The following is a 23,574-nucleotide window of genomic DNA, read 5'->3' as shown; positions in this document are numbered from 1 at the left end:
TATTGTCCCTGAGCTCTTCAATTCAAGGCTACTGCCCTACCCCTTGAGCCAAAGCACCATTTCCGGTTTTCTAGTGATTAATTGGAGATAAGAGTCTAACAGACTGCAGTGCCCAGGCTAGCTTTCAATCTCTATCCTCAGATCTCAGCCTCCTGAGTAGCTACAATTACAGGTGTGAGCCACCACCCCTGACTTGTCTCCTATTTTTATTTGCTAAATCTTTCAACTCTGTCAACAACAATGAGCATGTGATTTAGCATTCACCTCTACAATCTGGCATCAATAGATTTTGATCACCCCCCTCTCCCCACATATGCTACTCATGAACTTCTTCCAGATAGCCAAATAATTAGGCTCATTGTCCAAAAACAGGTCAAGGAAGTGTAAATACTATAAAGCCAGCTTCTGGGGGTGCCCTGGCTCAGCCACATGGGTTCCGTTCTGTCTAGAATGGATCAGGGAAGTAATTATTTCTTTCTTAATCCCCCCCTGGGGCTACTGAGTAACATCCTTTTTACCTCATGTAAGAATTGAATGTGAGTCCAGAGTTGAGCTCAGTGGATGAAGCAGGTAATTTAGATCACTCTGCTTGTTTTGCTTTCCCTGGAGAGCACTTCAAGTCAAAGTGATTACTATTTCCCCTTACTTCCTGCTCTACTATACTACGATGTGAGCTTCTAACTTGTGGATTGCCTTCTGTGGCAGAAACTTTTAGCTTCCTCTGATATTTTCCTTTCATTACTAAGGTTGATCTTAGATAGATGACCCAAAAAGCATCCTATAAATCCAACTGATAAATAAAGTGTCTACTCTCTTGCCTCCAGACTTAGCATTGGGCCTTCAGATAAAGGGTATCTCTTAAAAGAGTAGTGTTTGATTCCTTATATACTATATACTATTCATTCTCAAGTATTTAATTCTCCTACAGAAGGGAAAGCTTCCTCCTCTACCTGCTAGATTCAGTTCCTAGCTCCCCAAAATTAATCTGACAAAAGACAAAAATGTTGTCTAGGAATGGCTGAGGAGCTCATATAGACCATTTTAATAAGAGTGATAAATTGTGGAGAAGTAACTGGACAAAAGAAAGACTTGTGGATTTCTAGGTCTGGTAAACACGTGCTGAAGGCATCTTGGAATGCATTGTCTTATTGGAGCAAAATTGCAAAATTGTGCCATTAGTTATATAGTCCCCTTTTAGTAGTGGAGAACAGAGGACAAGGAGACAGAAGCAGGTCAAACTCAAGCACAGTTCTTCTGGCTCCAAAGTGTGTGCTCTTTTCCTCACCCTCCTGAGTTTGTGAATTTACTGACTGCACCAACTGGTATTTGTGCTACCTCTGCTCCCACCAGGGCTACTCACCAGTGGTGGTAGTTCAGGGCTGAGGAGCTCCAGGCTTGCCAAAGCCAGAGTGGGGCCTCCCATCTCCCTGTTGGAGCCCAGGGCTGCTTTTCCTGTTTCCTGACTAGTCCTTCCTTTTTAGCTCCTCGATAGTTACTTCGAAGCCTACCAGCACACACTGGACCCGGAGCAGAGGTTAGCCTTAGCACAAGTGATGACTGACATTATGCACCGGCGCCCCAAGTTTGATCTTGGCCACCCTTATTTCATTAAGGCCTACCAAGACGAATGTACCTGCCTGAGGCTCCACCTGCAGCTGGTGAGGGGCATCCTCAACCACCAGGTAAGTCAGGCTTTAAGAAGGCGATGGAAAAGAGGACAAATGACATGCTCCAGACATGAAAATGCTGTTCTCTCATTGGTGAACCTGCATCTGGATTTTCTTTTCTTTTTCCTTTTTGCCAAGTTTCTGAGGCTTGAACTCAGGGCCTGGGCACTGTCCTGGAGCTTTCTCAAGGCTAGCACCCTACCACTTGAGCCACAGCACCAGTTCCAGCGTTTTCTGTGTATGTGGTACCACGGAATCGAACCCAAGGCTTAGTGCGCAGTAGACATGCATTCTACCACTAGGCCACACTCCAGGCCCCTGGAATCTGGGCTTTCTAAGCAGCATTTTTTTTTTTTATGTGTGTGTGCGTGTGATACTGGGAATTGAGCCCAAAGCCTCATGCATGCCAGGCAAATGCTTTACCTGTTGAGCCAAACCCTGAGCCCTCTTTTTTCTTGTAGTTTGTATTTTCGTAGTACTGAGATTTGATCTCAAGATCTCATGCTTTTTAAGCACTTTCCCACTGGCGCCATGTGCTCAGTCCTTTGTTTTTGTACTTTGTTTTTGTAAAAGGTTCTTTCTAACTTTGTTCAAGCTGGCCTTGAATTCAAGATCTTCCTGCCTCTGTCTCTGGAATAGCTGGGACTATGTGTGTGCATCACTACACTGGCAGCCCGTTCCTCTGTAAGCCCATTTGCATTGCTGAGTTCCCATCAGAACTACCATCTCAAAAGGATTCCACTGTAATTAGAGTTAGAGGGCCACAAGGAATTGATAACCTCAGCTCTGATTCGGTGAGGCAATTTATCACTTGTGAAGAAAGAACCAGTGCTACATCTTCTGGGACTTCAATGTATTTCAAAAGCTTTTATGCCAGGCGCTTGGTGGTCCATGCCTACAATTCTAGCTACTTAGAAAAGGCTGAGTTTTGAGGATCACAGTTCAAAGACAGTCTGGGCAGGAAAGTCCATGCAACACTTATCTCCAATTAACCACCAAAAAACTAGAAATAGAGGCAAAGTGCCAGCCTTGAATAAGAAAGCTAAGGGACAGGCCAGGAGTTTGGCCTAGTGATAGAGTGCTTGCCTAGCATGCACGAATACCTGGGTTCGATTCCTTGGTACCACATACATAGAAAAAAGCCGGAAGTGGTACAGAGACTCATGTGGCAGAGTGCTAGCCTTGAGAAAGTCCAAGGACAGTGCCCAGGAGTGGCAAAAAAAAGAAAAAGAAAGAAAGCAAGCTAAGGGACAGTACTCAGACCATGAGTATGAGCCCCAGTACCAACACACATGCACAAGCACACATGCTAAAAATAAAACAATATTTAGGGACTATTTTGAGGCACTAAAAGAAATGACAGCATTGTATGTTCTCTAGAGAAATGCTAGGCATGAAGCAAGCAGGAGACAGAAGATGTTGCTGCCTGGCTGGATATTTTTTTCCCTGCTCTAATTATTGGAGAGGAAAAGAAGTTTTTTTTTTCCTCCTTAAATTGGGTTGTCTTCGCTTTCCTTGACTGACCCTTGGCTCAGGCTGCACGTTTCATAGAAACAAGTCTTCACAACAATGTCTGGGTGAAAATGAGCTGAGTGATTAAAAAGAAAAAAGGGGTGACTTCCTTCTGTCAAGGCTCATAACTCATAATGCCCTCACTTGAATGCCTATGCTACATTTTCAGATAGAGCATCAGCGGGAGTATGTCCAGAGGCTCTGGCGGGAAGAATACTCAGATGAGCGGAATACATTTGGACTTCCCCTTAACATAATTTGCAAGCAACTCATTTCCATCAACAACAGCTCGTAAGTTGGTGTTGTAGTCAAACAGTCCATAGTTAATCGGAAGGGTATTTACGTCAAAATACTACCCTGTAATATGCCTCTCAAGGATTGGAGAGGTGATACATGTTTCTGTAAGAGCCACAGGGAATGAAATGAACTTCAGGAAACAGAAGCAAGGGGTTTTGTCTTTGGTGTGGTTTTCATTTTCTTATATTTTTTTGTCACATTTGCTCATTTATTTGTCTGTGGGAGTGTAAGATGGCACAGAGATGGAGGGACAAAGGGTTAACAAATACAGCAATGGTACTCACTAGACAGTATGTTGAAAATGAACTATAAAACTTGTGGCTAGAGACAGGAGGGAAAAACTAGGAGAGAGGGAGATTTGGGGCGACATTGTTCCCAAAGTTAACGTGCTCCTTACTTAGGTAACTGTAATCACTCTCTACATCACCTCTATAACAACAATAAAAAATGTTTAACCACAGGGGAAAGATTCCCTCAAATATTGAATCTCTGCTTGCTTCATAAATAACAGCAAAAAAAAAGGTGTCTGGAATTTAGGCATGACATTTGCTATAGAATCATCACCCCGTTAAAGTCCTAGGGGGATTAAAAAAAAACAGTTGTTATTAAAAGGCATGGAAGTCCAATATCTAAAAACATAAATACACTTAAAAGTATCTTAGGGAAGGAATTTTTTCTAATAAATATTTCTAAAGAGATGATTAAAGATTGGTCTTGTGACCTTACCCATTCAAAGAGCAGAATTCGACTTCCTGAGACAGTCAGAGAAGGCATTTGCTTAATGATACACTTTGTCACCCCTCTCCCCCCCTCGACAGGATTACTGCCTTTCCTATTCTGGCTCTGCCTTTCAGAGTACAGGGAACCAGGACACAGATGACAAGCCCCAGGTCAAGACCTCTTTGTTGTGTCCAAGTGGGTAGAGAAATTGTCTAATTCCTTTCAACATCTGACATGATCACACATTTATACTAAGCCATGCCCTGGCCCTGGGTTCTGTGTGGTCTTAAGTCCAGCAGTAAAGGCAAACTTTACGTAAGAAACTGCTGTGTTGGGTTATGGTATAATCTTGGGGTTCCTTTGTTTGTTTTTGTTGTTGTTGTTGTTTGTGTGAGGATTCTGGAACTTGAACTCAGGGCTTGGCCACTATCCTTTAGCCAAAGCAAAGGGCCTAACTCCTTTGCTTAGTTTTTTTTCCCCCAAGGCTGGTACTGTTCTGCTTGAATGACAACTCCAATTTTGGCTTTTTGGTGGTTAATTTGAGATAAAAGTTTCACAAATTTTCTAGTTCAGGCTATGTTCAAACTATGATCCTCAGCTCTGAGCTTCCTGAGTACCTAAGATTGCAGACATGAGCCACCAGTGCAGGCAAGGGTTATTGACTGGGTCATCTGGAAGGTAGACAGGATTGCATGGGAGTTAGTAGCAGAGACTCTAACCTCATTTCTTGCAAAAGGAACCTAGAAATTCTACATGCAAAGCTCTGCATTTTGGCCATAGACCTTTCTCAGAACGGATTTGTTTACTGTAATGAACTTGAGACATCAGCTGTGTGTGCAGTGTGCTATGGCAAATGGCTGCTATTCAGGAATTTTTTTTTTGCCAGTCCTGGGCTTAGACTCAGGGCCTGAGCACTGTTCTTGAGTTTTGATCAAGGCTAGAGCTCTACCACTTGAGCCACAGCACCACTTCTGGATTTTTTTCTATGCATGTGGTACCGAGGAATCGAACCTGGGTCTTTGTGCATACTAGGCAAGCACTCAACCACTAGGCCAAACTCCCGGCCCCTCAAGAAATGGTTTTGGCAGAACAGTCTAAGATTACAGAGGGAGTAAAACTGGTCAGCACAGTCTCAACTATAAATGTTATGTCCTTGATGAGAATTACTTTCCAGACTTTATCTATTTATTTTTTTATTTATTTTGCCAGTCCTGGGGCTTGAGCTCAGGACCTGGGCACTGTCCTTGGGCTTTCTCAAGGCTAGTGCTCTATCACTTGAGCCTCAGCCACTTGGTGCTGTGGTACCAAGGAATTGAACCCAGGGTTTCATGCATTCAAGGCAACGCTCCCAGCCCTTGGCATTTCGTTTTAAGATTCACAAATAAGCAGAACCTCACTTTTATATATTTAAGGAGAAATATTTATTCTTTCCAGTTCCATGCAGTTATAGAAAGACCCTAGAAGTAAGTCACAGCCAAGCATTATTGTTTCTGGCTTCATTCATTTCTATGATATAACATTCTAGCTGGGTACCTGTAGCTCAAGCTTGGATTCATAGGTGCTCAAGTGACTAAGGGCTGAGAATCCAGGTTTCAAGCCAGCCCAGGCACCCAAATCTGAAAGACTCTTATCTACAATAAGCAAGCAAAAAAGCCAGAAGTGGATATTTGGCTCAAGTGGTAGTATGCCAATCTTGGGCAAAAAGGTAAGAACACTAGGCCCTATACAAATCCTAATATAGGAACAAAAACATGTTAAAATACAACCCCCTTTATTTCAAATAGGAAGATTTGAGCTCTTGCATACAGAACTTTAAAATTATCTTTGTCTACTAACAAGTGTTGGTGGGAAAAAGAAGAAACACCCAGGGGAGAACCAGACACAAGAAAACTTTGAAAGTGATTTCACTTTATTAGAAATAAGAATTTGTATCTAATCATTGTTATTTTTTTGGAGGGGGGGAAGATTTACACTTTTACTTGGCCTTTTCCACGCAAGGCTGGCATTCTACCATGTGAACCACACCTCCACTTTCAGCTTTTTGTGGTTAATTGGTGATAAGAGTCTTATTGGACCAGGCTGGCTTTGAACTGCAATCCTCAGATCACAGCTTCCTGGAGAGCAAAGCATACAGGCGTGAGCCCCTAGCACCTGACTTAATCACAGTTATTTTAAGCTTTGTTTCCTCCTTAGATATTTAGGTAGATTGCAGCTAGTGAATTAGTAACCATTGTCAATATAGTTTTATTATTTCCTTTATTTTATTTTATTTGTATTTTTTTTTTCCAGTCCTGGGGCTTGAACTCAAGGCCTGGGTACTGTCATTGGACACATTTTGCTCAAGGCTGGAACTCTGCCACTTGAGCTATAGCACCACTTCTGGCTTTTTCTGTGTATGTGGTACCAAGGAATCGAACTCATGGCTTTATGCATAGGCTATGTTCCTGGTCCTCCTTTATTTTTTATATCATTTGTAGGGCTTTCACTCAGGGCCTGGGCACTGTCCCTGAGTTCTACCACTTTGAGCCACAGCACCACTTCTGATTTTTCTAGTAGTTAGTTGCAGATAAAGAGTCTCATGGACTTTCCTGATCAGTCTGGCTTTGAACCATGATCCTCAGATCTCAGCCTCCTGAGTAGCTACCATTTCAGGTGTGAGCCACCAGTGCCCAACTATAGTTTGGTTTTTACTGGGTTTTTAGTCTATACACTGATTTCTTTCTATTTTGGATTTTTTTTTTGCCAGTCTTGAGGCTTGAACTTAAGGCTATGAGCTTTCTCTGTCCTTGAGTTTTCATAAGGCTAGAGCTCTACTACTTGAGCCACAACATCATTTCTGGCCTTTTCTGTGTATATGATACTAAGGAATTGAACCCAGGGCTTCATGCATGCTAGGCAAGCTCTCTACCACTAGGCCACACTTGCAGCACTTCTTTCCATTTTGTAAGCCAGCCACGACCCTACATGACCTCTGACCACCCTCGAAGCTATCCGTTTATAATGCTAGGCCTATAAGAAGTTGTATTATTGGTCTTTCAAATGTAAAGATTCAATTATCTTCAGAAGCAGATTGCATTTCTTCTTGTTTAGCATTATTATTTGTTTTGCCTCCCTTTCTAGTCAAGCTTTGAAAAACATTTATCTGCTGGAGTTCCACCCATCTCTTGGTCTGGCTGGGCTCCTCCCCACGGCCCTTGAGCACCTGTTCAGAGAAGCCAGCCATGCCTGCAGGCCCACGTCACCAAGTGGCCTGGCCTGGCTGGAACGACACATCCTGCAGCTGGCCCTCGACCTGTGGCTCCACCCAACCAATCCTGAGACCTGGTACAGCACACAGCTCCAGAAAGATGTAGGTTCTTTCTACAGGTGCATTTGGGTCCTCAGCAAAGAGGACAAAGAGAGTGTTTCCTGGCAGATGATACTGTTCAGTTATGTTTTTCTCTTCGGCTCTCTCCTTTGTTTAGCCAGAAACAAAACATAACCCTAGCCTCACCAATATTTTGATGTGACATATTTTGGTTAGCATTTCTAGTTTATAAGGATGCTACAATAATTTTAATTAATAGAGTGAATATATAGGTATTGTTATTATTATTTATCTTTTAACAATGAACATTTAGCTAAAATGTATGCATTTTCTTCTAAGTCTCTTTTTACGATTTGCTCTTTTTGGCTTGAATCACACTCTGGTGGAGGGGAGAGAACTTTGAGTTAGGAGTTACCTACCATTAACTTGTTGTGTGACTCTGAGCAAATATCTCAGCGTCTCTGAGCCTCACTTTCCTTTTTGTACAATTATGTGTATATTTGTGAAGTCAGTGGTGGTAAATTCAAGAGATTCTGTCTACCTTTCCTCTAATTCCCAATGGTCCAAACAAGCCTAATGATTTATAGATCCAGTATTCTATTTAATTCTCTTTCTTTTTTCTTTGGAGGCTCTCTGAGCTTCTGTTAAGGTTTAGGCTGAACTTCCAAATTGGCCTTACTTTGTGGACACGTTGTGTGACAGGAGTTTTCAAGGGCTGCTGCCAAAACGATTTACTCCTTAAGTTTACCTTGGAACTCTTACTCCTGCCCAAACGACATTTGATTTAGTTGTAAGTTAATTAAAAATTGATTCATATAATATGAAACTACAGAAAAATTTTATGCAAAAAAAAAAAAACAGAACAAAAGGTAACCTATCTAAAACCACTCAAGTTCACTATTATTATTTTTTTGTGGGTCTTGGGGCTTGAAGTTGGCCTGGGCACCGTCCCTGAACTCTTCAGCTCAAGGCTACTGCCCTATCCTTGAGCTAAGCCCTACTTCCCATTTTCTAGAGGTTAACTGGAGATAAGAGTCTCAGGTCCTTTTGAGCCCAGGCTGGCTTTGAACCTTGATCCTCAAATCTCAGCCTCCTAAGTAGCTAGGATTATAGGCGTGAGCCACCCACCCGGCTCTATTATTATTTTTTATATTTTACGTTTTCACATGTGGACTTTAAACATATTTTTATGCATTGTTTTCTTTTTCTCATTTAGTATTACACTATATATTTTCCCACATTACAAACTAAGGTCTTTATACTCACTTTCATGCCCTTACACAATGAGTCATATAACTTCCCTAGCCAGTTCGCTTCTGCTGGCTATCCAAATTGTTTCCATTTTTTATTACTACTAAAAACGATAGGGGCCAGGTGTTTGGCCTAGCGGTAGAGTGCTTGCCTAGCATGCACGAAAATCCGGGTTTGATTCCTTGATACTACATACATAAGGAAAAAGCTGAAAGTGGTGCTGTGACTCAAGTGGTAGAGCTCTAGGCTTGAGAAAAAGTCCACGGACAGTGCTCAGACCCTGAGTTCTGGCAAAATAAGTAAATAAAGAAATAAGATAAAAGGTACATCATCATACTTACAGATACTTCCATATGTTGAATTGATTCGTTCTGAGAATTTTTTTTTTTTTTTTTTGGTCTTGGAGCTCAAACTCTGGGCCTGGGCGTTGTCCCTGAGCTCTTCAGCTCAAGGCTAATGCTTTATTGCTTTGAGCCACAGCACCACTTCTGATTTTCTGGTGGTTAATTGGAGATAAGACTTTCCTGCCTAGACTGGCTTTGAACCACGATCCTCAGATCTCACCCTCCTAAGTAGGTAGAATTACAGGCATGAGCCAGCAGTGCCCAGCTAAATTCTTGGAAGCAGAATGGTTGAAATAAAATTTAAATCTTGCATACTTACTGGCATATTACTTTTTGAAAGAGTTCTGCCAACTTAGAATGCCACCACAGGTGTATAAGAGAACTGGTTCTTTTGTGGCTTGCAGTGTTAGGTGAATTTAAAGAATGCATAAGCATACTCATAGTATGCGTATGCGCATAAATACACACATATATATGCATGCCCATAAAAGGTAGCATTATGTGCTTAACTTATACTTCCTTGCCACTTAATGCAATTATGTTTGCAAATGTTTTGTTAACACCTATAATTTTTCTGAATTTTGTTTTTTTGACCTTTATTCATTTGTCTGTTGGAATCCTAATATCATTCTTATTTACTCCTATGAATTTTTCTTAAATAAAAGCTTTAGCTTTTTTGTCTGTCACATTTTCTGCAAATATTTTCTACATTTGTTTATAGTCAAGATCTGTTGACCATTTCCCTTATGATTTCTTCTACCCTTCTAAATGTAGGATCTTCCTCCAGATGTTTCTTATTTGTGTTATTTCACTCTAATTTTAAGGATCATTTAATTTTTAAAATATTTAATTCCTTTACTATTTCACTGGGATGTATATATATGCATATGGTACGTAACGCACAAATCAATAGTAAATTTTCCCCAAATTACCAAACATCTATCCTACTTCCTTTTCCTGAAAATTCTTTTCACATTGTCTTACGGTGCCATATTTTTTTAATCTATCTGAAATTCTCTTACATTCTTTTTTTTTTTTTGCCAGTCCAGGGCCTGAGAACTGTCCTTGAACTTTCTCTACCATTTGAGCCTCAGCACCACTTCCAGCTTTTTTCTATATATGTGGTACCAAAGAATTGAACCTGGGCCTCTGTGCATGCTAGGCAAGCACTCTACCACTAGGCCAAACTCCTGGCCCCCTACTTTTACATTTTATAAGAGAATTTCAGGGCCCCAAGAAGGACTGGAAAAAAATGTAAAAATGTCTGAACTACTTGTATAGTCTTCTATTGATGCTACAATTTCAATTATTATTTTTGAAATGTGTTCAAGTTTGGATTTAGAAATGCTAAATATTCAGATTAGTATTTGATATTGGGTCAGAAAATACCCTCAGAAGACATGCAGGAATTTCATATCTCTTTTTGTTTTTATGAGAAAGGACTTTAAAGAGTCTGGCAATTACATTCTTTGACAGCTACCTACAGGAGAAAGAGAGAAATGGGGAGAAATGGAGATGAAGAAGGGAAGATGAAAGAGGGAAGGAGGAAATAGTAATATGTAGTTGTGCGAGGTGAGGGTAAGACTTCAAATGGACATGGCAGGTAGAAGGCCTGTTTTTCTGGGGGTGGTACAATTAGAAGACAACAAAGTTGTTAGTGCAGAGGCACTGACCAGGCAGGAGGGTGATAATGGACACGTGGTTACTTTACCTGGGTCAGCTGGGAGTAAAGGAGTCCTGGAAAGGCAGTGAATGTTCTGGAAAGTACTGACCTCAGAACTGAGTTCAATTTACTGTTGGTACTACTTGTGGCCTTGGAAAGCTTAAAGACTGCTTTACTACGCAGGTAGCTGAGATCTAAGGTTATAGTTTGAAACCAGTGCAGGAAAATAAATTTAAGAAACTCTTATCATTAATTAATTAGCAACTAGCTAAAAGATATATGCAGTTCAAGGAGTAGAATATCAGCCTTGAATAATAAAAAAAAAAAAGCAAGAGACTCCGAGTTCAAGTTTTATAACTTCTGTCTTACCTTCCTCATTGCTGAGGGGAATAATAGTGTCTGTGATATCCCCTGCATGAGGATCTGGTAGAAAGGGTTAGGATAGAAAGGACAATGAGTTAGCAATACTGTTATGAATACAGAAATCTTTTAAAAGATTGAATCTGCAATTAGAGGTGTTTATTTAAAAATTCTTACTACTAACCACCACTATTAAAAAATCAGGGACATCTATTTCTAGTCACATCATTTTTGTCATTTATTTAAGCTCAAAACATTTATGAGACTGAAAGCAAGTATTTGCATGGTTTGGCTCACCTAACCCTCTGGAGCCTGCTAGGCAATTCTTCCATGTTAGTATCTAGTAAGTAGCACAGGACATCTGAATCTAGATCTGTCCCTCTGACAGATGCTATAGATAGAAAGATAGATGGATGGATGGATAGATAGATAGATAGATAGATAGATAGATAGATAGATAGATATTCAGATGTGAAGGGTGTGTGTGTGTGTGTGTGTGTGTGTGTGTGTGTGTGTGTGTTTTATGACTTGTTTTTTTTTTTCAGCTGTTTTCAGCTAAAGTGATGGACGACCCCTTTCTGGTGGAGGAGCTAGGTCTGCTTGCACTCAAGTCTGCCATGGAGGATGGACACAAACAAGGCCACAATTTCCATGTGCTGCTCCTGGAGACATTCTCCAAACTTCTGGAACTCCTAACCATTCGCCACCGGCTCATAGAGATGAGTGTGGAGAGTGCTCACTTGGCTCGGTCAGTTGGGGATGAAGGAGCAGGCTAGAACTCCTTGACTAGGGCAAGAGAGGGGAATCAGATGACAGAGCCCAGGTCTGCTACATGCAAGCCTTCAAGGCTGGCCCTTCACTGGCCCTGGAGCTCAGCACCCTCCGTCTGCCTTCTCTCTTCACTACTCTGATCAGGGCTGCATCCTTCGTCCATCACCTTCCAATTTGCATATGTCCTTTCGTTTTTCTTTTCTGATAGTACTGGGTTTGAACTCAAGTCCTCCTGGATGTTCTACCACTTGGTCCCTGAAGCCTTTTTTGCTTCTATCAATATCTCCCAACTACAGGAGTGTACCCTTAAGATGGGCTTGGATTTGATTTTGACATAGTCTAAATATTGCTTCTCTTCCTGCCCCCTCAGGCTAGCTTCAAAACTGCAATCTTCTGATCTCCATCTCTTAGGACCTGGGTGTACGTGTACATGCAAATGTCACCACTCCTGCACCATTGTTGTTGTTGGCTTGGGGAAGGGGCAGGTATTTTTATTTTTTGTTCCATGTCTGGGATTTTTTGAGCCAGGGTTTTCCAATAGCTCAGCTTGGCCTGGAACTTACAGACTTTCTACTTCAACCTCTCTAGTGCTTGGTTTACAAGTGTTTTCCTGATAGCCTACATTCCCTGAATGCAAAAGTTTTATTCCTGTTTCTTACAATATCCCATGATCTGGTATATTAGTCCATCTGTACTGCTATCATAGAATACTTGAGAATGGGTGATTTATAAAGACCAGAGTCTTGAGTCTACTAATTTTGGACATGCCTCTAAGCCTGACTTCTAAAGAGTCTGAGATCTGAGGATCACCGTTCAAAGCCAACTCAGGCAGGAAAGTCCATGAGACGCTTAGCTCCAATTAACCACCAGGAAATTGGAAGAACACAGTGACTTAAAAGTGGTAGAACACTAACCTTGAGCAAAAAAGCTTAGGGATAGTGCTCAGGCTCTGAGTTCAAGCCCCATGACAAACGAAATAGTCCAAGGTCAATAAACTCACATCTGTCGAGACATCCATGGCAGACAGGGGAATGACATAGAACATTGTTCTTGCATGTATACACACAGGAGAAAGAGAGAAATGGGGAGAAATGGAGATGAAGAAGGGAAGATGAGAGAGGGAAGGAGGAAATAGTAATATTTTAGTTGTGCGAGGTGAGGGTAAGACTTCAAATGGACATGTTTCACTAGCAAAAAAAATATGGAACAAGAGGCTGCAAACATGTAGTAGTGCTCTTGTGTTACAGTCACCATGAGAAGCCCTGAAAACATGGCAAGTCCAGTTGTCACTAACCATTATCAAGGTCCTGCGGTGACCAGAATCTTTATGAAGACTTTATGCATCACTTCATTTAATTCTCTAAGTGTCTCTATGATATAGAAACACTTTATCATCAAGGCAATAGAGGCTCAGGAAAAGTCAAGTAATGTATGCAAAATCATCTAACTAAAAAGTAGTAAAAGCAGCATTTGGACAATTGTGAAAGTATTATTGCTTCTCAGATATTACCTCTGAAATTAATGATCCTAGCCTTGGTAATTAATATGCAGTTACCTATTATACACTATAATGCTGTTTTTCTACTCATCTGAACAAAACCCTTCAGGAGTACTGAAAAGGAAGTATTTGTTCTAAGTGGATCAAGGAAAGTTTAATAGAAGAGGAAATGTTCTGAATTGACTTAAACTACATCCCTCTAAAGTTCATATATTCAAGAATGAGTCCCATGTACCTCAGGGTACAATGTAAGATAAGGTTTTAGGATGGCCTTTAATGTGACTGGTGTCTTTATTTAAAAAAAATCTCTATCTATCTATCTATCTATCTATCTATCTATCTATCTATCTATCTATCTACCGTGCCAGGCATGGTGATGCACACCTGTAATTCTAGCTGCTCAAGAGGCTGAGATCTGAGGATCAAGGTTCAAAGCCAGCCCAGGCACAAAAGGACCTGAGACTCTTATCTCCAATTAACCTCTAGAAAATGGGAAGTGGGGCTTGGCTCAAGGGTAGGGCAGTAGCCTTGAGCTGAAGAGCTCAGGGACAACGCCCAGGCCCCAGTTCAAGCCCCATCACACACACACATACACACACACACACACACACACACACACACACACCCCAAACAACAACAAAAACATGTGAAGACACCACAAGTCTCTTAAGCTCTCAGGGAGAAAATGGCCATAGAGGAAGAAATGTCTGGAATAAAGGCTCCCTCACAACTCTTAGAAAGAGTCAACCTTGGTCTTTCTTCCATCTCTCAGAACTGTGAGATAATCAATCTTTGTTGTTTGATCCACTGAACACTGTGTTTTTCTCTTATACATTCTGACATCTCAAGCAAAGTAACACAGGTGCCAATTGAATTCACCCTTAATGTGCCAGCTTCTCAGTATGTCAGTTGGGTTAGAATAAGAATGCAAGGCATAGGGAAAAGGATGGTAGGCACACAAGACTAAACTGCCAGAGGAACATCTGTCAGCCATAGAAATTTGAGACTAGAACTCAGAGGTAAGTCAGGACAAGGATGAGAGTTTCAGGTTCCTGCATGAAGGTATGTTTTTATACCCTTGGGGTGAATGAATTCCCTCAGGAGAGGATGTAGGAGATCCAAAGAAAACCAAGTCTACAAACCTGGGAAACACCAGAATTTGACATAAGGAAAAGGAAACCTAAAAGAAGACTGAGAAATAGTGATTATGGTAGCAAGAGCATGGAGATCATAGATTAAAGACATTCTTCAGGGAGTGCAGAGAGGCCTTCTGTGAAGAACTCTAAAGCAAAGCCAATGAAGCTTATGTGGAAGACAACATCGAAAACTCTGAGGTCAGATGCCAACCAGAAGGTAATGAGAGAGGACAGTGCCTAAGCACATCACCTTCTACTGTAACTATCTTCCAGTCTGTAACTAACATAGGAGAGCAGGACACAAGACTTTTATGCAAAGAAGACTTCATTGAAAGTGACAGGGAGCACAGAAAAATACCAAGGTCCAGAAGAAATGAGGAATCAAGTCAAGAGAAGAAATGGGTCAGATGGAACACAGAAAAACAGAAGGCTATTCCCATGTGCAAAATTCAAATCATGTGGGAGAGACAGCCAATCAATAGGGTCCATAAAACAAGGACTACCCAATCAAAGACCTAAGGTCCTCTCCTGGGCCTGATTGTACACTGTTATGTTTCTATGGCTAGTGAGCTGCCTGCTATATCTCTTCTACTAATATCCTAATAATTTGTTTTTTCTATACTCTTGTCTTGGTAAGTCTCTTTTTATTTTAAAATCAGCCTGCCAGCTGGGCTCCAAATATCCTTGATATTTTGTGGTTCACTTGTTTCACATAGTATTGGGCTTACTTTTGTTTGACTTTGCTTCTGTATGTATTCATCTGTTTTGATTTTCTTACTGTTTAATTTGAGGAGAAAACACCAACAAATGTCTTTGCCTTTTTTTTCTTCTTTTCTTTTAGGATTTATAAGGAATTGGCATGGGAAATGGGTTTTGAAGAATTCCACTTGTATCTGAGGCCTGTTCACTTTGAGTTTGCATCACACAAAGACAATGTGGATCAACTATCTCCTGTGTTTGTAACCTCTGTGCTGGAGGACAATGGTCGTGTAGACAGGTGAGGCTTGAGGGGAGGGGTTAAAATGAAAATAGTGGTAGAGTAAGAAATCAGTGTCATTTCTGTCACTTTTGAACACACCAGTGTAAATTTTTTTTTTGCCAGTCCTGGGCTTGAGCTCAGGGCCTGAGCACTGTCCTTGGACTTTCTCAAGGCTAGAACTCTACCACTTGAGCCTCAGCACCACTTCCAGCTTTTTCTATATATGGGATACCGAGGAATCGAACCCGGGTCTTCGTGCATGCTAGGCAAGCACTTTAACCACTAGGCCAAATTCCCGGCCATTTTTTAAATTTTTTTTTTTAAATTTTTGCCAGTCCTGGGCTTGAGCTCAGGGCCTGAGCATTGTCCTTGGACTTTCTCAAGGCTACAGCTCTACCACTTGAGCCTCAGCACCACTTCCGGATTTTTCTATGTATGTGATACTGAGGAATTGAACCCGGGCCTTTGTGCATGCTAGGCAAGCACTCTACCACTAGGCCAAACTCCCAGCTCCTGTAATTGCATTTTTAAGTTCTCTTTCCCTTGTATTCTGTGTGCCATGAATCTATTTTTTCTTTTTCTTTTTTTTTCCAATACGAAAATAAGCCCTTAAGAGGGATAAGCAGATTTAAGAATACAAAAACTTTGTGAAATGGAAACATCACTGGCTCTGCTACTTCTCAAGGAGAATAAGTTTCCAGAGAGTAGAGGGAACAAGGGTGGGTCTGATGGGAGAAGAACCATGGATCCAAAGCTCAGATTCCATCTCCCACTTGCTTTGAGATCAGAAAGAAGTCATTTAGGGCTTCTGGGCATTTTTCCCCCCTCACATATAACCTAGAACACAAATCTACTGACTAAGCAACATCTTGTATCTTTAGGCTTTTGGGTGGCTCTTCACTGGAGGCCAGCCCCAGGAAAACCTCTCTCATAGCCCACAGCTCAGCCCATTGCTGGAAAGACATCATTGCCCAACAGCTGACCCTGAACTTACTAGAAAGGGAATTTTCTTTTTTCTAAAACAGTCAGTCTTTGCAGTTTCTTCCATATCCCTCTTCTTTCCTTCCCACCAAGTGTACTTCTCACCTGCTTCCTGAGGGTCCCACCTCTCTATTCCTGGGCATTCCCAGGATTATTCCACCCTAAGGGAAGCAAAGGAACCCTTACCAGGGAAAGCATCCTTTGTTTTGCTAATGTTCATCACTGCTCAAAGTATAACTCACTCAGAGGGTTAAAGGATCCAAAGAGCATGGGCTGGAATGAAATGGATTAGTTTCACAGTTGTGGGTGGAAAGCTTCTTAGTGTCTCAAAACAAATTTGGGTGTTCGTAGCTCATGCCTGTAGTCTCAGCTATTCAAGAGGTTGAGATCTGAGGATCATGGTTAGAAGTCATATATGGCAGAAAGGGCCATAAGACTCCAATTAACCAGAAAGCCTGAAGTAGGAGTATGGCTCAAGTGGTACAGTGTGTCTGACTTGAACAAAAAAGGCTAAACAAGAGTGCTAGGCCCTGAGTTCAAGTTCCAGTAATGGCACACACCAAAAGGGGGGAGGAGGAGGAGGAGAAGGAAGTGGAAGAGGAGGAGGAGGAGGGGAGGAAAGAAAAAAGAGAATTCAGAGGTAGATACACAGAGGAGTTTTAACAGAGCAAAATTTATTGAAGCAGAAGCAAATGCTAAAGCAAAGCAAACAGAGGGCAGGCAGCTCAGCTAAGCAATCAGCAGCACCAAGTTCCTAGATCTTAGATGCTTTTGTGGGTAGAGTGTAATTATTATGCTAGCGACATGTGTATGTCCAGAAATGGGAGTGCATTTCAAGAACTGGAAGACAGGGAGTGGTTTACTAAAAAGGTGCCCTTGGAATCTAGTTGGAAGATTTGGGGAGAAGGTGCAACTTTAAGATGTGGAAGAGGCCTCTGGCAAGGAAAGTGCCATGAATTAGCCTCAGCCATTACTCAAGGATAATACTGAAGCAGGGTGCTGGCAAGCTGTACCCAGAAAGTGTAGCACCTGATATTTAATTCCTTTTACTTTATTATTTCCTGTCTGTCGTCCTACCTGCCCACCCCTGATCACTAGGGTGACAGAATAAAATATCCCCAGGCTTCCCAGCTTTGGCTCTAGAACAACTCGATGGTCTACAAGTCTTTGTTGTTGGGGGGGGGGGTGACAACCCTTTGGCAGCTATGTAGCAGAATTCCTGGCTTCTACCCATAGATGCCAATAGCTCCATCCCTGTCCACCGTCATGGGTGCTCGAGCCTAACAACTGAAGGTGTCTCCAGACATTGCCTAAGAGTCCCCTAGAAACCAGTGTCCTTTGCTTATCCTGTCACACTAGCCAGACCAAAAGCCCAGTGCATGACAAGGATGGAGAGATGTGTCACAGAAGCCAGGGCAACAAATATGGTTGGGCCTCATATGAGTCTGGGTCTCCAACTGGCAGTCAAGTTGGATCCTGGCTCATGGAGAACCTCCCTCTGCAGTGGGTATTTTATTCTGCTGTAAAAGTATGACTTACCTTGGTTCAGACAGAATTCATCCGTCAGCACCAGCTGTCTAAATGAACTGTGCTTTGATCAAATAGTGATTAATCCTCCCAGAGATGTTGTAAAACAAAAGAGCCTTTTGAATTCACCAGGGATCCAGAGAACTGGAGTCTTAAGTTATTATTTATTTGCTATAAAGTTATTACTCAGGACTGTCAGGTGACAACATATGTAAATACAGTGACTTCCGTTGGAAAGCACAAGCAATTCTTACTTTCCACTGTCCTACAGTGGATAATACTGCCATTGGTAAGTGAAGAAACAAAATTACTTGACAAAGTCTCATCATTGGATGGAGGACTATGTTCCAAGATTGGAACCTGACTGTAAAAAATGTGTGAATGACTGCTGGAATCATAGAGAGAGCAAGAATTAGACAGCATTTAGAGGATGTTCAAAGGAAGATGGCAGTAAAGGATCCTGAACAGTCTTTGGCAAGAAAGTTAAAGGATGGTGCAGTTAATACACACTAGCAGGATGAGAAAGAAGAGGAGGAGGAGAAAAAAAAGATGGCTGAAAAGTGAGGAAGGCTTGGGAGGGATGGGAAGGCTAACAAAGAATGTGAATGAGTGTGAACATAGTCACTGTGGTCTATTCACATGTATGAGAATAGAACAATGAAACCTGTTGATTGAGCTAAGAGATGAAAGTGGAATGGGGAAGAGAGGAAAGAGGTAGGCCAGGATATATTGTATGTACACACATATGGAAGTGTCACAATGAAGCTGCCCCTTGTAGAAAAATAGATTAAGAAAAAGAACGTCAGAGAAAAATAGGGGTGAACAAGAGAAAAGGATTGCAGGGTTCTGGCCTAGTGGTAGAGTGCATGCCCAGTATGCACAAAGCCCTGGGTTCGATTCCTCAGTACCACATACAGGGAAAAAGCTGAAAATAGTGCTGTCGCTCAAGTGCTAGACTTGAGAAAGCCCAAGGACAGTGCCCAGGTCCTGAGTTCAAGACCCAGGACTTGTTTTAAAAAAGAGAGAAAGAAAAGAAAAAAAAAAAAGAATTGCAAACATTCTAGAGTGGTTATCACAACCCAAACTGTAGAGAGATCCTGTCCAACGAGGTGTGAAAAGTCTCTGGAGTTGTCCATTTAGGCAGTGAAATATAGTCTTAGATAAGGCTTGCCCTTGCCCATGTTTTTAATCTAGCCACATGACTTTCCCCTCCATCAGCATGGGATTCTCTGGGCCTGGTGTGGTGGTTCATACCTGTAATCCCGGATACTCTGTACACTGGCAGGAAGATCATAACTCTTGAGACTAGCCTAGGCAAATCAAGGAAATCTTGCCTCAAAATAAAATTTTAAAAGGTCTGAAGGTGTCACTCGGTGATAGAGCGCTTGAACCTTGCATGCATGATATATACTGATATAAATAAATGAATACCTAAACACATAAATAATAGCATGAGCATCTTGGTGGTAGCCTGTCACATGAAAAGCCTCATACCTCTTTTTGCAGATATGCTCCTACTACTTTTGCCTTAGCCATCTCTGAAGTGGATGATACACAGGTCGGCAAATTTAGTTTTTATACAAAAGAAGCCATCCTGCAGGTAAATTTTATTTGCATTTTTAAAAAGGAGTTGAAATAAATGGACTTGCTCATGTTGTTTGATGCACAAGTATGGTGGGTTCTTGCTCTGTGAAAGTATAGAAATAAAACCAGGAATGATGAGCACTATTGCAAAGAGTTTATTTAATAAAGAGACCGTAAAGGCCTCTCAGGAGCGTGAACAGTGGGACCAGAAACTATGGTTCACTGTGTGGTGAGGGACCAGCCATGTTATATTGTCTCTCCCCACCTCTTTTTTCCCCCTCCCTTTTGGCAATTTGTCAGATGGTGACTGGTTTGCTTAGAAAAAGTAAGAAGACAAGAAAACCCTTCCCTGGGTGGTGGCCAGTAATTGGAGCAAGGAGGGGGAGGGCTAAGCTGTCCTGAACTAGTTGTCAGATGTTTTCCTTCATGTTCTTAAAATATCAATACTTAATACATAGAAATTTGGCCTTGATAGTTGGGTGCCAGTGGCTCATGGCTGTAATCCTAACTCATCAAAAGGCTGAGACCTGAGGACCACAGTTTGAAACCACCCTGGGCAGAAAAGTCCATGAGATTCTTACCTTTAATTAAAAAAAAAAGCTGGAAGTAGAGATGTGGTTCAAATGGTAGAGCACCAGCCTTGAGTGAAAAAGCCAAATGAGAGTGTGAGGCCCTGAGTTCAAGCCCTAGTACTAGCACCAAAATAATAAATAACTAAATAAATAGGCTTTCATTTATAAGAATGCCTTGTTTCACACATAGCTTGGCCTGGCTGACATGCACATTGGCTTGGCTTGAGTCACAGAGATTGCGATACTACATGTAATAAGTTCTGTTTGATATGAAGAAATCCATGTATGTGAACCATCTTTATATCCGGTGCTTACAACATATATTGTTGTAGCTTTTATCTGGTTCTTTAAAATTGGATGCTGTTGGGGGTTTTTTTCCTGCCATTCTGATTTTTTTGCTTCTATATGTATATCTGGAAAAAAAAATTTCTTGTGAGCACACCACCATCCCTGACCCCTGGGGAACCCATCCATGGAATCCAGCAAGAGAGCAGTCCCAGCTCCCAGGCTATCTTCCTGGAATGAAATGTGGCTTCAGCCGGAAGGCTGAGATATGTGATCCCAGTTTATCTGGCAGTTCACTCCTCATCCATGATGGGAAAGTGACCATCTCAACCTTGATCTTTACCTCTTTCCTGATGGGAGCAATTCCTAATGCCGTTCACATTTCCTTCTTTAGCTCTTCTTCCATTCAGGAGTGGAAAACATGCAAGTGATCCTCGCTTGCCAAACTGCTCAGAAAAATGCTTTGATGGTGGCTGTTCAACAGACGACCTTCTATCACACCCCTCGAGTCGGGAGTTCTGCTCATGTCAAGGTCAGGAATAGGCTGGGAAAGCCAAAGCAAGCTGTCACAACGATGCCATATTCACCATCTCTTCCTTCCTGTTTGCCTGCCTGCCTTCCTTCCTTTCTTCCTTTTTTCCTTCCTTCCTTCCTTCCTTCCTTCCTTCCTTCCTTCCTTCCTTCCTTCCTTCCTTCCCTCCTTCCCTTGCCCCTTCTTTCTCTCCCTCCCTCCTCTTTTCCTTCCTCCTTCTCTCACTTTCCTTCTTCCTTTCCTCTCTTCTTTTCTTCTCCCTCTCTATCCCTGTGGGGAAAACAAACTTCGACTCCGTTTTTCACATTATATACTCCCAACATCGATCACTTTTGTGACCCTAAATGGTGTGGGGATTTCCCTCTCCCAATAAGAAAGTATCATGGAGGCATCATCTAATTCAATTCATTTCCGATACCATCTCTCTAGAAACAGCATCAGATCCATAGGATGAGGGTTCTACAGCTGGCTGCAAACGGAGTTCCCACTTCTTCCTGAGGGTCAGTTAATTTGCTAGACAGGCTCATAGACACCAGGGAAACCTCTGTTTGCCTGTACTAGTCTATAATACGTGTATTTAAAAAGATACAAATGAACAGCCAGAAAAGGGATACACAGGGCAAGTTCTTGATGAGCCACTGTCCCTATGAAGTTGGGGTAAACACATGGATAAGTTGTCACCTTTCTGAAGCCTCCATGTGCCCAGCTGTCCTGAACTTCTCTGAGCTCTTCTGCTCTTTGGTATTTTATGGAGACTTCATTGTGTAGGTATGAATTGAAGTGAGGACAACCGTGTAAAAGTTGATTAGACAAAATGATGTGATTCAATTCTAAATGGGGAGAACCAGCAAGGCCTGTCTATCTAAATTCCTCAGAGGCCTGGAGCTGACCCTTTCTGAAATAGGGTCTGATCATTGCCTACCAGACAAAATGGGTCAGAGAGTTTAAGGGTAGAGTTTGATGACCTGCCCTGGGGAAGAGAAATCCCATTTTCTAGGCCTGCCTTAGGGACATAAAGGGGGGCGGGGGATGAAAGATCAAGAAGTGTGTGTGTGTGTGTGTGTGTGTGTGTGAGAGAGAGAGAGAGAGACAGACAGACAGACAGACAGACAGACAGACAGACAGACAGACACAGAGAGGCAGAGACACAGAGAGAGACAGAAGCAGAGGCAGAGACAAAGACAGACAATTTTGCTTTATGATACCTGCTTCTGCACCCAACATCATTTTTTTTTTGTCAGTCCTGGGCTCGAGCTCAGGGCCTGAGCACTGTCCTTGAACTTTCTCAAGGCTAGAGCTCTACCACTTGAGCCTCAGTACCACTTCCGGCTTTTTTTTTCTATGTATGTGGTACCAAGGAATCGAACCCAGGTCTTAGTGCATGCTAGGCAAGCACTCTACCACTAGGCCAAACTCATGGCCCTCAACATCATTCTTATCACTTAGGAATCAGTAAAGGCTATGAGAGTTATGAGTGAAGAATCAAGGAGGAAAACAAAGAAAACATAACTCATGTTTTTGCTGGTAGTGAACGCTAGAGGTCTTAAAGATGAAGAGAGGGAGGAAGGGAGGGGAGAGAGAGAGAGAGAGAGAGAGAGAGAGAGAGAGAGAGAGAGAGAGAGAGAGAGAGAGAGAGAGTTGTACCCACCCATCATCAGAGAAAGAACTTAGAGATAAGAAAGTGGGAGAAGGGTTTATCACACTCGTGGGGTGAGTGAAGGCTTCTCAGGTTTTATCACCCAAGATTTTGGGTAGTGGCATTTTACGGACAAAGTTTAATGAGCAGAAAGATTATTTGTGATATAAGGCATGTTCTTGGGGCAAAGATAGGGACAGGAAATGGGTGAGGATTTTCTCCGAATAGGGCTTACTCTCCATTTCTGTCTTTATGCAAGATTTTCAGATGCATCAGATGTAGGCTGAGAGCAGGCAATTTTGCTGCTGATAGGGAGATACCATTTTCATGAAGAAGAGGGCAGTTGGCAGGCATCTAGGTCACCCTGTGTTAGTGGTCTTCGGTGTGAGTGCTCACCTAATGTCCTCCTTTGGAGACATCACCCTTCAGCTACCAGGCACTTGACCGCTCTCTCTTTATTTTTATTTTTTTGGCCAGTCCTGGAGCTTGAACTCAGCCCCTGAGCTCTGTCTTTGAGCTCTCGCAAGGCTAGCGCTCTATTACTTGAGCCACAGCACCACTTCTGGCCTTTTCTGTGTATGTGGTACCAAGGAACTGAACCCAGGGCTTCATACACACTAGTTAGGCACTCTGCCACTCTACCACATTCCCTGCCCTGTTTATCTCTATTTTGTTCTATACCTGTGTAAGCCATATCAACAGCATGCTCTCTTTTTATTTTCCTTCCTCTCTGCCCTCTTCCTTCTTTTGAAAAACAAATTGACTCTATTGTTATTATAAAGGTGGTGTTTGAATCAGGTACTGAGTACATTTCCTTTGTGCAGTGTCCCTCACTCTCTCCCAGTCCCTCCATCTCACCTTCCCATCAACAGGTATAGTTCACTTTCAGCCGTGTCCAATGAGTTCCACTGCTGTACTTTTCACCCATTCCCTTCAACTTCTGAACTCCTCT

The 23,574-nt window shown here is 42.1% G+C and overlaps 1 protein-coding gene across 1 annotated transcript in view; it reads left to right on the top strand.

Moving 5' to 3' along the window:
• Positions 1-23,574, top strand: part of LOC150059829 (uncharacterized) — a 156,383-nt gene that overhangs the window by 49,768 nt on the left and 83,041 nt on the right. The window contains exons 17-23 of the mRNA XM_090338323.1: positions 1,482-1,682; positions 3,349-3,470; positions 7,317-7,545; positions 11,667-11,869; positions 15,368-15,523; positions 19,520-19,613; positions 20,849-20,986. Coding sequence (XP_090194449.1) covers positions 1,482-1,682; positions 3,349-3,470; positions 7,317-7,545; positions 11,667-11,869; positions 15,368-15,523; positions 19,520-19,613; positions 20,849-20,986 — 1,143 coding nt within the window. The remainder of the gene's footprint in view (positions 1-1,481; positions 1,683-3,348; positions 3,471-7,316; positions 7,546-11,666; positions 11,870-15,367; positions 15,524-19,519; positions 19,614-20,848; positions 20,987-23,574) is intronic.

Source organism: Megascapheus bottae, chromosome 8, assembly GCF_031878675.1.
Source record: "Megascapheus bottae isolate mThoBot1 chromosome 8, mThoBot2.hap1, whole genome shotgun sequence".
Lineage (NCBI taxonomy): Eukaryota > Metazoa > Chordata > Mammalia > Rodentia > Geomyidae > Megascapheus > Megascapheus bottae.
Note: the sequence above shows the minus strand (reverse complement) of the source record. Positions and strands in the feature narration are given on the sequence as shown.